General features: G+C 46.1%; 1 protein-coding gene across 3 annotated transcripts in view; it reads left to right on the top strand.

The window, feature by feature from the left end:
• The window catches only part of LOC139371248 (death-inducer obliterator 1-like), a 28,800-nt gene extending 16,542 nt beyond the window's left edge, over window positions 1–12,258 (top strand). Inside the window, exons 7-15 of one of the 3 annotated variants that reach the window (XM_071111477.1) lie at window positions 2,781–3,312; window positions 3,508–3,667; window positions 3,985–4,101; window positions 4,270–4,425; window positions 4,845–4,998; window positions 5,163–5,806; window positions 6,042–6,131; window positions 6,228–6,423; window positions 7,924–12,258. In XM_071111477.1, the coding sequence (XP_070967578.1) occupies window positions 2,781–3,312; window positions 3,508–3,667; window positions 3,985–4,101; window positions 4,270–4,425; window positions 4,845–4,998; window positions 5,163–5,806; window positions 6,042–6,131; window positions 6,228–6,423; window positions 7,924–11,711 (5,837 nt within the window). In that variant the 3' untranslated portion in view covers window positions 11,712–12,258. The remainder of the gene's footprint in view (window positions 1–2,780; window positions 3,313–3,507; window positions 3,668–3,984; window positions 4,102–4,269; window positions 4,426–4,844; window positions 4,999–5,162; window positions 5,807–6,041; window positions 6,132–6,227; window positions 6,424–7,923) is intronic. The other 2 variants (XM_071111476.1, XM_071111474.1) reach the window with 2 other exon arrangements.
• The last annotated feature ends 487 nt before the right edge of the window (window positions 12,259–12,745 follow it).

The following is a 12,745-nucleotide window of genomic DNA, read 5'->3' as shown; positions in this document are numbered from 1 at the left end:
ATCTTCTCACACTATAGGGGTTGTCAAGTGAGCCAGTTGAATGTATGATATGCATTGATCTGTTACGGGTTCTTTGAAAAACCACGTTGTTTGCCCATTTATAAATGTGGTTGTTATCATGGTGACGTAATGGCTTAGCTGAATGACCCATATCTGTGGGGAAAATTGTAATGACAATGGGGCCCCGAATGTATTCTGTGTATGTTGCCAGGGCATGGTTACTTAGTCAGGTATGCAGAGTGGGTAAGTACACATTGCAATGAATGGATACAAAGGTAAGTATTTTCGGATTTATTTTGAAAACTCTATTGTTAAAAAGAAAATCAGTAACCATGAACAAAACAATGGTTGGGGATTACTTAAATCCTAGATTCATATAAATCCTAGGTTACTGTATGCTGTTTGTGTGTTGGCACCCATGTGGTGCGTATGAGTATCTCCATGTGCTCCTCTTGCTGTTCATCTGAAGGCAGTCCCTCCCTCTTCTCTCCAGCAGGTAGGTCTGTGATTTTTTTTTATCCCTGGATTTATACAGTGGACTATACAGAAATACAGCTCACTGCTGATTTAATTAAGCCATAAGTTTCTTCAGCGCAGCCAAGGAAGTATTCACTATTAGTTTTGTAAATAAGGTGCTGGGTTTTAAAATAGTTTGCATTATTATTCATATTGAATGTCATGCATCCAAACTCCCTCTGCGACACTGGCAATAAAATAAAAGGTGTTAAGACAGATTTTGGATGCCTTGATTGATTATGGGAGAGGTCTTGGATTACTGGGGATGTCCTGGCCAGTTGCTCTGACAGCATGTGCCACAGATCTACACCATGCCAGGAGGAAGTGCAAGTCTGAAGCGGACAGACTGGGGAACAGCTGGGACAGGAAATCTATAGCTTCTTCTACTGAGACAAGACCAGCTGAAGACACAGAAGCACAGAAGTATTAGAATGACTGCACAAGAAGAGTGGAAGACCACAGTCGTCATAAACTATACATAAAGAGTAGGGAGGCAGACTGTTGTCACCTAAAAGTTATACCACACTTCTGATTTACTGATATGAAAATATATGAAAGATATATTTAGGGACAATTGAGTATATTTTTCACTATGAGGAACTCTGCTTTGGTTCCTAGCTTTATCCAGGTTACTTAAGAAGGCAGATATTACAGGTTGTGGATTTTTGGAGTGTGAGGGCAGTCGCAAGGTATTTGGCAGTTCATGCTCTTAGGAATCATCTTATCCACCATAATACCAGCTGTCTGTTACTCTCGACCTACAGGGATGTCATATGTGATTCACTCAACCTGCTCGCATGTCTATATCTTCTGATCTGTAATATCTTATTTTGCAGACATACAAGTTCTGATTATGACATTTTGATTGTTTGACAACAAGATCTATATTTTTGGTACAAATCAGTCAACTTGAAATTGCCTCTCTTTGTATCACAGGGCAATTGTGTAGCTGGTGATGGCAGTAACATTTTCTCTTGATGGCACTCGGGTATTGCCGTTTTGCATGTACATCCCAAATTCTCATACTTTGGTAATGAGCAACACAGACATGGCAGAAAAGCTTCATGTGCTTTAACAAAGCTAAAAACTAATATAGATGGTCATACAAATGTAATTTGAGCTAGTATGCACAACCCATGTCTGTTGAAGATGTTGCATTGATCTTAAATCGTTTTTTATTGAATTGTTGAGGTTGGTAATATTCCTTGACAATACATATTTAGTCTTAATTGAATTCTCATTAAATGTGTGTACCCCTGAAGGTAGATGGTGTTAGGACATCACTACACTGTTTTGTTTGCTAGCTTCACAGCTCTACTGTTTTGTTTGCTAGCTTCACAGCTCTACTTTCAGTGGTGAACATATCCAATTGTAGGTGGTTAGGATGAAGATATATAATGTTCAGGCATTATTTTCCTTGACATGGTAAGTTCCAAGTTCAGTTGAACTTTTGGGAAACATTGTTTTTTTTTCGGGCCACTTGATAGAGTGGGTCAACTGGTGGGATCTTCAAAGACCAAATAAAGGAGGGAGAAACCAATAGAATTTTAGTTTTGTGGAGAAATCTCTGTACCCAGTGACTTTCTACACAGGGTGTCTTTGGACACATCTAGTATCTGTTCTTATCTAATGGGTTGTTGATTGGGGTCCAGTGTTGTAGCTCAGGAACGGTTGTAAAATGTTGGTTATGCAGGCACCATTCATATCAGAGAGCACTGTTGCTTAGTACACAGTCAGGCCTGTGAGGATTTAGTCAGCTCATCCTTTCTGATAAGACTGAAGTGTTGAGTCTTGCCGACATTCTTCATGAAAAGGATTATCACCATTTCAACTGATGTTAAGAGGATTGAAATTGCAACGCCAACATGATGGCGATACATTTTTGCCGGAGAATAATGGAGATTTCTAAGTTCTAACTTTCTGTTTATATTTATTCAACCCATTGTTGTATGTGTGCATATTGTTGACTTTTTCAGTGTGTGGAAAGATGTATTTAACCAGGTTTATTTTGTTTCTAACAAAGAGAGGAGGTCCTGTCTTCAAATCACCAATGTTTTGTGTTTTTTGTATGCATTCTGGTCAGATGCTGTCTGACAGTCGGTCATTAAGTGAATCTAAGTGGGGATATCTTACACCACCCCAAGATCACATTGAATATTCATACATGTCCTAAATTCTGAATTCTATTTACTTGACATTATGTTTATGATGGTTCACATACTGTTTCTACTTAAGTTTAAAATAAGTTGTTTTATCCTCCGCAGCTCCTGAAAAGGAGAGTGAAGAGGACCAGAGTGAGAAGGAACCAACCCCTCCTGAGAAGAAGTCTCCTGCTTCCACAGCACCGCTCAAAGGAGGAAAGAAGTCTCCTGGCCCCAAAGTATTAAAGATATACACCAGACGCAATAAACCAGTAACTCCAGTCAGCAGTGCTAAGGCACCAAAGAAACAACCATATCCCACTCCTAGCAAAACAACCAAATCCAAGAAACCACCACCACCACCTGCTGTCCTGACCCCTTCTGCCCCTGGCTCTCTAGACGCCCCACGCCATCACGTCACAGGGGCCCTGAGGGTCGGCAAGTCCAGCTTTACCATCCCTAAGAAGCAGGCCCAGCCCCAGCAGAGAGACTCCTTAGGCCGTAGTCCGTCCAGAATCCCGTCTTCACCAGCCCCCTCCTCCCGACGCCCTGAGCCAGCCACTTTAGCACCTTCCATGATGTGCCCGACGGCTCCGCCAAACAACCAGATGAGACAGAACATCCGCCGCTCGCTCACAGACATCCTATACAAGAGGTGTGTACCCCATAAGTTTATTGGAGAGAATAGTTTGTATTGTTTTGTGAACTTCATGCTACCTAAGGTCATTCATCTGAATGTTTATATTTCTAAAAGAATACGACTGTTGTAGGCCAATGGGAAATGGATTTGCCTGAAATCTTTATTTATTTTTTAGCTCTAAATGTGAGTTGTATCTCATTGTCCCACCAGGGTGAGTGACAGTGATGATTTGAATATGTCTGAGAACGAGGTGGGAAAACTGGCTGTCAACATTGAGAAAGAGATGTTCAACCTCTGCTTGTGCACGGACAGCAAGTACAAGAACAAGTACAGGGGCCTCATGTTCAACCTGAAGGACCCCAAAAACAAGGTCAGTCCACAGAAACACTGACTTGGGCTCTTTTGTGTCTGCAGAAGAGACTAGTCAAGTGATAAGTTGTGTATGCTAAACCAACTATGCTGAATGTTGGAAAGCCATGTACATTTTAATGACAAACTGTCTTTCTATATTATAGTAATGCGTTGTTGGTATGTGGGTAAATTCACTTATAACATGAATTGATCGTGAGTCATGAATTGGATTTAAATGAATCTGCTGAATATTGGAAGTTATGCTCACTCCAACCCAGATGCGCAGCCTACCAGACCTAGAATTATGTGAATGACAGTGTGTTGTGCTTGTCTCAGGGCCTTTTCTACAGGGTGGTCTGGGGAGAGGTCAGCCCCTTCAGGTTGGTGAGGCTGAGTGCAGATGAGCTGCTCTCCAAAGAGATCTCAGAGTGGAGGAAGCCTGACACTACTGAGGTAAGAGAACATGATAATGGAAACCAATAATTCTATGAACAGAGCAATACTTGGAATTTCATTGATTGTGCAACTAAATATCACTACTAAAGAGACCATATCATTAGCCTTATATTCCCATATATGCGCTACAGACACTAAGTTGATGACCTATGTTGTATCCCATAGGCTCCCAGCGCTAGATCCCAGACAGGGCAGTCCAAATCGAGCCATAGGCAGGATGCTGGCCCCCCTGATGTGGACATGGAGGATGCTCCTCCAATGTCTGATGGTGATGTATGTATCTCTGGCACCTCCCCATCTCCTCGCATGGCATCTGCTGCAGTAAGTGGTGGTTTTGTCTTTCATCTTTATTTTCCCTGCATAAGACTGAAAACATGCTATGCTGGGTGGCTAACATTTGGGTAATATATTGTGGTTTTACAGTTGAATTATCTTGCCAACCTGTCCTATCCTTCTTTAAACTGTCCCTTTGTCCTACTGAAGCTCATTGCCATCTGCCCCACACCCTTGCATCACTCAAATCACACCCACTGTGCATAAATGTAGCTATTGTTTTACAGTTGATCTAATGATTCATGTATCAGAACTTTATTGCCATGCAACAAATGGTTGTTGAGAATAATTTTGGTATTCAGGCCTTCATCAGATTTGGCTATGGTTTATGTGCTATTTTGAGAATCCATTGAAGGTCATTTTGTAGATTTGACTGTCTCTCTGGTCTCCTTTTCCAATGTGTTCAGGAACAAGAGGAAGCTGGCTCCACTCCCTTCTCTGGCTCAGTTCAGGCTGGGGTGAAGAGTGGCAGTGCCCTGCCAGATATCTTCAGCATGATGCGGGACACCACGGCTGAGCACAGGGCCCATCTCTTTGACCTCAACTGCAAAATCTGTACAGGTAATAATGAATGAAAAGAATGAGAGGGTGAAGTGTTTTGATGGTATGTAAGAAACGGTGGCATATGTCCCTCAAAGATCTGAGGAAATATCTTAATTCCTATTACTCCATGCTTCACTTAGTGGATTTGAAGGTTTAAGCAGCCTCTGTCTCCTCTCTTCCAGGCCAGAAGTCTGCAGACGATGAACCAGCAGCCAAGAAGGCCAAACTCTCCAAGAAGCCCGAGGTGAGGCAAGAGGTGAGACGCTTGCCCAGGTCCTCCTCATGTGAAGGTGCCCCGGTCAATTATCCCGGCAGTGAGACACCAGTCCCTGAGCCCCTGCCCTACCATGAGGACGCAAGCATCATGTTGCCTCCACCCCAGACCCCAGCCCCTGTCACTGTACCAGCCGTCTCCTCTGTCAGCATCACCCGCAGAGATCCCCGCATGGCAAGACACAGCTCTGGAGTGACGGTCACCCACTCAGCTCCAGACACCTCCATGGTGGCACCAATCTCAACAGATACCTATTCAAGACCCATTCCAACAGAGTCCTATTCAAGACCTATCCCAGCAGAGCCCGCTCCGGTTGTAGTGATGGAGGTGGTGCCCAAGGGGCCCCTTCCCATGCCCCCGGCTCCTCCACCCTCCATCCCCAGGCCTGTCATGCAAAAAGCTGCCTCGTCAGAGCCTCCCCCAGAGGGTGAGACCGCCATCTTCCTCCATAGTCAGGAGATGATGTGGAAAGGATTCGTCAACATGCACACCGTGGCTAAGTTTGTCACTAAAGCATACCTGGTCTCAGGAACCTTTGAGCACCTGAAAGAGGTTGGTTATTCATTTGTTTGAAAAAAACACGTTTTTTTTACGTGAGCTAAGAAAAAACACATCGTAGAACTAATAACTGAGACTGACATGACAGCTGTTATATTTTAATCATAGTGAAACTTGAACTCAATTTTGACCAGAATACATATATTACTTGTTTCATCTGGTTGTGAGTAGGTGTGGTAATAATGTCCTCAGAGTTCAACACAAAGGTGACATTGTTAATCCTGTACAGGATCTACCTGACACCATCCACATTGGAGGCCGAATCTCCCCCAGCACCGTGTGGGACTATGTGGGGAAACTAAAAACGTCACTGTCCAAGGTAAAGCTGTTCACCATGAGATATTTATAAACAACCTACTTCCTGGTTGAGGACCCTAAGGTCATACCTCTCTCTTTGGGTTTGCCCTGTCCCCAGGAGCTGTGTCTGATCCGGTTCCATCCAGCCACAGAGGAGGAGGAGGTGGCCTATGTCTCTCTCTTCTCTTATTTCAGTAGCAGGAAGCGCTTTGGAGTGGTCGCCAACAACAACCGCCGCATCAAAGACCTATACCTCATCCCCCTGAGCTCCAAGGACCCTCTGCCCTCCAAACTGTTACCCTTCGATGGGCCAGGTAAGCATCTGCAGGGAGACACAGAGGCCTCTGATAACCCACACACTGTTTCCAATATGATGTGTCAATATACCTGAACATAATTAAGTTAGTAAAGATGTCAGTCTATAGTTTATTTCTGAGTGGTAAGTATCTTCAGGGTTTAGTTAGTTAGTTTTCTTCTATGTGAAATGAGAGCTCGTTTCATGAAGTTGATTTATGATATACACTGTAGGGGGCAATCATGCACTTTTGTTGTTGCCTTCCTCCATGAACATCCCTCTGTACTTTTTCTGTGCGCTCTCTGTACTTTGTGTATATTATCTTGTATCACATGTCTGTCTTAAATAAAGGATGTTGTGCATCACAGGTTGGTGCCACCTTAGATGTCAGTCTCAGCCTGTTGTTTTTAAGGCTCACCTTTTATTCTGCACTGTAGATACTCCAGTGAAAAATGTTTGGGTAATGATGTTGTTTCTGAAAATGACATCTGCCACAGTATGTTACATTTAAAGTGTTCTACACTGCAACTTGGTGTACTGCATTAGTGGATCTCCAGTACTTACATGTCATAACTGAAGCGGGAGCACCTGACCTGCACCTAGCCCATCCCATACCACAAACTGAATGCCTGGGGAGCCATGGTAAGTTATCCTGAGAGAGGTCCAGCTCAGTGAGCCTTGGACAGAGATTGGCCCACTTATGTTGCTGTTTTCAAGAAGATTAAGGACAAGAATAATCTATGGCTTTCAACCACTTGTCAGACTGAATTTAAGAATCAAGAAACACACATCCATTTAGTTTGTCAGCAGAGGTTGGGTTGATATGTGTCATTAAAAACGTAAGCTGAGTGCAATGCACTGTACAACAAATATTTTGTCTTTTTTTATATGGCATCGTAAAGAATATGTGTAAATGTCCACTTATTTACAAGTGACTTCATGAGAATGCATACTAATGACAATCTAGGAAGAAGAAAAGCTTTTTGAAAGGTGTGAATGTCAGTGTTTGTGTAACTTTGAAGGGTAATGAGGTTGTTTGATCAAACAGGAACATGTAGTGCACAGACAGTCACATTTCTCAAAGTATGATGGGAAGTTTGACTGCTCAGCATTGTGATGATTCTTACTACTTTTATAAAGGTTGTCTGTGTCCTACAATTCTTTTTTTGTATTCTTTTGACACATTCATATTACATTTAATGGTTATACTTTTACCTGATTATACAGGTGGCATTGTTTGCTCATGTTATTGATTGTTTGAACAATTCAAAATGGAAAGTGAAGACCACAGCTTGACTTTAAATCAACACTTTTTTGTGATCTGTTTTTGAAATCCCATGTTGCTGTCATATTATGGGGTGTTTGAAACAAGCTATCGTTTCACTTCAAACACATCTGTGTCTCTGGAAATGTTTCTTGATTCTAGTTGAGATATGCAGCATACAAGTATGTGAGTGGATACATATGTTCTAGAATGTTTTTTATTCCATTTTCATTATTTTACCTTTCTGTCTTGTAGGTCTTGAGCCAGCGCGCCCTAACCTCCTCCTCGGCTTGGTGATCTGCCAGAAGGAGAAGAAGCGTGCTGTAGCCTCCTTTGAGACTGAAGAGAAGCGTTCCGTGACCCAAATCAGAGACCTAGATGACACAGGCCTTCCAAAACAAACCTCAGCCATCAAGGCTGAAGTGAAAGCAGAGAAAGCTTTGCGGTACACCCAAGATCTTCCCTTCAACACATCCCCCCCAGGTACACCTCCCCCTCTCAGCTCCTCAGAGACCTCATCCACCTCCATGGCAGCCTCATCAGTGCTGTCCTTCCTGTCTTCTGTCAAAGCCCCTGCTACAGGCAGAGAGTCACCTTCCTCCAGCTCTGCTGCATCCTCTGCTACCAATGCCACCCCCCTTCAGACCATCCTGAAGACTTTGTTTGGGAACAAGATGCATGACTCTGAGGCCTCCATGTCCCCTTCTGAGCATGGTGCTGTTGACGTCTCAGCTGGCCCCGCTACTCTGCTTGATCCCATCGTTCAGCAGTTTGGACAGATTTCTAAGGAGAAGCAGGTGGAGGAGGATGAGGATGACCGACCATATGACCCAGAGGAAGAGTATGACCCAGGTATGGGCTATGGAGCACCCCAGAAGTTAGTTAAAGAACCTGAGGTCATCAAGCAGCCAGAGGCTACGGATCTGGACGATGTGGCTTATGACCCAGAGGATGACACCATCTTTGAGGAGGTCAGGACTGATGTCCCTGGTCAAGCCAGGGCCGCACCTGGAGGTCTGACCGAACAGCAGAAAATGCTGGAGGATCTCAACAAACAGATTGAGGAGCAGAAACGTCAGCTTGAGGAGCAGGAGGAATCCATCTACCAACCAGGGTCAACCACAGGGACATCAGCTGCCTCGTTCTCAGTAATTGACAGCTTGATCTCTCAGCCATCCCTACTGGCCAACAGTCAGCTCCTGCAGCTGGGAAAAAAGGTTGATGAGTTGATGAAATCCTCTACTGCCGCTCCTTTGATTAACCAGAGAAGGGACCCAAGGCAGAGCAGGGACCCCAGGCCGAGCAGAGACCCCAGGAGGCTAACCTCAGACTCGATAGAAAAAGAAGAGACACCTCTTCCTGCTCCTGTCACAGCCACCACGCAACCACCACAGACTGATGTCCAAGAACCAGAAACACCACTGTCCCAAGAAGAGGTTATAACAGAATCTCTTCCCTTCCTGGAATCAGACACAACAGGGGAGTCCATTCCCCTGTTAGGTGAGAGTGTAGAACCTGATATGGAGGTCAATTACGTGGAGAAACTAACTGTGGAATCGGAGGAAGTTGACCCAACCAAGAGTGACTTTGACAAATACAGTATTTGGCCAAATGCAGCCAGCATTTTAAAGACAGGGGAGATTTCTAATTCTGAGCAGAACAGTCAAGAGTCTACGTCCTCTGGCTACTTCAAGATGTCCGCAAACAGCTCCTCAGCTTCACCTACAATTCATGTACTGTCTCAGAATGTCACCCAGGATAGCTCCACCCTGATGGACACCCAATCCTCCCACATGTTACACATGGAAACATCAGGCTACATGGACTATGGAGCTCCTCCTGACGTTCCTCCAACAGCCACCTTCCCACCCCACCTTGGACCCCCACCGATGCAGGGTCCACCTCCAATGCTTGGGCCACCACCCATGCAGAGTATTCCTTCCTTGTCAGGCTCTCTTCCTATGCAGAGACCTCTACCCATACCAGTTCCTTCACCCATGCAAGTGGAGAGTGACCAGTCTCAGTACTCTCAGTATGGGCCAACTCCTACTGCTTACCCTCCCTATCAGTGGGGTGGCTCTCAGCAGCAGTATGAGGCACCCCTTGGACCTCCACTCCAGACCATGATGCAACCCAGAGGACCCCCTCCATTCCAACCGATGGGCCAGAGAGCTCCACCTCCCCAGATGTTCAATGCACCCATGGGTTCCCTGGCTCCACGGCACATGGGGCAACAAGGCCCACCTCCAGGCCAGTTCATGGAGGGCCATGGCCTTCCCCCACCTCCTACTTATGATGGGCAAAATGGTTTAGCTCCAGCAAGGTTCACTGGACCCCCTCCTCCATTCAACTTCCCTGGACCCAGAGGCCCCCCTCCTCCCTTCACAGGTCCTCCCCCAGGCCACTTTGACAACAGAGGACCCCCTCCATCGCACTTCCCCGGACCCAGAGGTCCTCCGCTTTCTCATTTTGGTGATCATGGGTCCCAAGCACCCATGATCGACCCACCAAGAGGCCCTGTAGACCAGTACAACAATGCCAGTGTTGGTTCCTACCAGCAGAGCATGGACCATCACCAGGGTCAGACCCCTCCACACATGTACAAAGACAACCAGGCTCCCCCACCAGGCCCCTCTTACAGAGGACCTCCACACTACCAGTATGAGGGGCAGAGAGGCGCGCCTCCCAGTGGAGATGTGGGTGAACAGCATTTCCATCCACCTAACCAGTTTCGGGGATCTAGAGCACCCTCCCCACCACCACACAGGGGATCTTATGATGACCAGAGACAAGACCACCAGGGGGGCCCACCTCAGCATTTCGGAGGACCTGACCGGTTTCGCCTTGACAATCCAGTAGACTTAAGACCAACCCGCCACAGTGGGCCACTGCTCCCAACCCCTCCAGAGGGCCCCATACCTCTACCAAACCGCATGAGGGGCCACAGCCCAGAGTCCCACAGGGATGACCACTGGCGACGACACTCGCCTGACATGAGAAGGAGCAGCTCCATCAGAGAGGGCTCAGAGCCCCGCGGTGGAGACAGTGCCAGTCGGTTTGAGGGTGGCCACAAAGACCGGGAGCCAATCCCTGTTTCCCCTGGGCTGTCGGAAAGGCAGAAGGATCTGTCTGAGGACCGCAGGAGGGAGAGGGACCGTGAGGGGCCCCATGGGGCCAGGCCATGGGACAGGAGCCAGGGCAAGCGCTGGAGCCGGGAGAGGGACAGAGGCAGGGAGAGAGACCGAGGAGAGAGGGAACGTAGCCGGGAGAGAGACCGCAGCAGAGGGAGGGCGGGAGAGCGGCACAGGATTCCAGAGGGAGAGAGGCACAGGGTTCCAGAGGGAGAGAGGCACAGGGTTCCAGAGGGAGAGCGGCACAGGGTTCCAGAGGGAGAGCGGCACAGGGTTCCAGAGGGAGAGCGGCACAGGGCTCCAGAGGGAGAGCGGCACAGGGCTCCAGAGGGAGAGCGGCACAGGGCTCCAGAGGGAGAGCGGCACAGGGCTCCAGAGGGAGAGCGGCACAGGGCTCCAGAGGGAGAGGGGCACAGGGCTCCAGAGGGAGACGGGCACAGGGCTCCAGAGGGAGACGGGCACAGGGCTCCAGAGGGAGACGGACACAGGGCTCCAGAGGGAGACGGACACAGGGCTCCAGAGGGAGACGGGCACAGGGCTCCAGAGACAGACAAGAGGAAGGACAAGGAGAGAGACCGTGACCGAGAAAGGGACAGAGTTAGGGGGAGAGAGCCTGACAGGAGAGACTATGACCGAGAGAGAGCCAGGAACAGAGACCGAGAGAGAGACAGAGAAAGGAAAAGAGACGGGACCAGGAGCAGAGACCGGGACAGAGGCAGGGAGAGAGAGCCTGACAGGAGAGAAAACGACAGAGACAGAGCACGGGACCGAGAAAGGGACAAAGACCGAGACCGCCGGGACAGGAGCAAGAGCAAAGAAAAGAGAGAAGACAAAAAAGAATCAAACAAATCTTATGTCCCAAAGGAGAATGATAAACCTGCAGAGGTGGAAAGTGATAAAAACACATCATAATGTCTTACTTCTGTGGACCACTTTTCTCTGTAGTAACTCAATCACAGTGTGACTTTCACTTTCAGCATCATAACTGTACATGTAAATAGACATTATTGTGAATGCTCTTGTAGTTGAAAGGTCTACACATTTTGTATTCCTTTGGCCATTTTATAAATTTTAACACATTTAAAGGAACTAATTGTGTGGTCTTAAGTATGATCCCATCTACCTTTCTCCTGTCAAAGTACCTTCACAGGGTACAATAATCACGTGAAAGTAACTCCCTTCCTTGTAATGTAGATATGAATGTATTTGTGTATATACTGGTATGTTTTTAATCACATTTTTCTAAGTAGAGAAATTATAAGCCATATATCTGGAATGGATAATGTGAGAATTGAGGAAACACATTGATTGCTATAGTCTAACGTATATGACAGTATGTGCTTATATGTTCATCAGTCAAGCACTGAAGGGTTGTATCTATAGTATTGCAAATTACAGTTAACAGTTGAAATGTCCTGATTTTGTTTAAACTTGGCCAATTAAACCTACTTTGACTACATATCTCTTTGTCATTAATGGGTATTGTCTAACAGATTATTTTATTGATTTGAGTTGCATGTAAATCAATGTCCGGTACATCCACTTCAGGACAATTGCCCTGAGCCTTGGCTTGCTACCTGCTACTCACACCAAATTGAGTCCGATCCAATCCAACATTTGGATGCACGTGTGATCTGGGGGCATGTAACCAAAAGCAATGTAGATTGGCCAATGATTGACTTAGTGAACAGAGAATGTACATTATGCCTATTACATTTTCCTACATATTTTTTAGAGGATTCCAGTATAATTCTTCCAGAATATTGAGAACAGGAAGATGTCTGACTTACACCTCACCTCAGAGGCTGAAAAGAGAGATTTCGAACATATGGGCTCAGTTTATACATCATTCACAATTCTAAAATGGCAGGCACATACTTTTTAAGGCACCTGCAGCCTATTTTAAACAGAATATATGTGATATCTCTTAAAGGGCAATTCTGACA

Source organism: Oncorhynchus clarkii, chromosome 17 (genome assembly GCF_045791955.1).
Source record: "Oncorhynchus clarkii lewisi isolate Uvic-CL-2024 chromosome 17, UVic_Ocla_1.0, whole genome shotgun sequence".
Classification (NCBI taxonomy): Eukaryota; Metazoa; Chordata; class Actinopteri; order Salmoniformes; family Salmonidae; genus Oncorhynchus; species Oncorhynchus clarkii.
The sequence above is the reverse complement of the archived record's forward strand: the minus strand, read 5'-3'. Positions and strand labels throughout refer to the sequence as shown.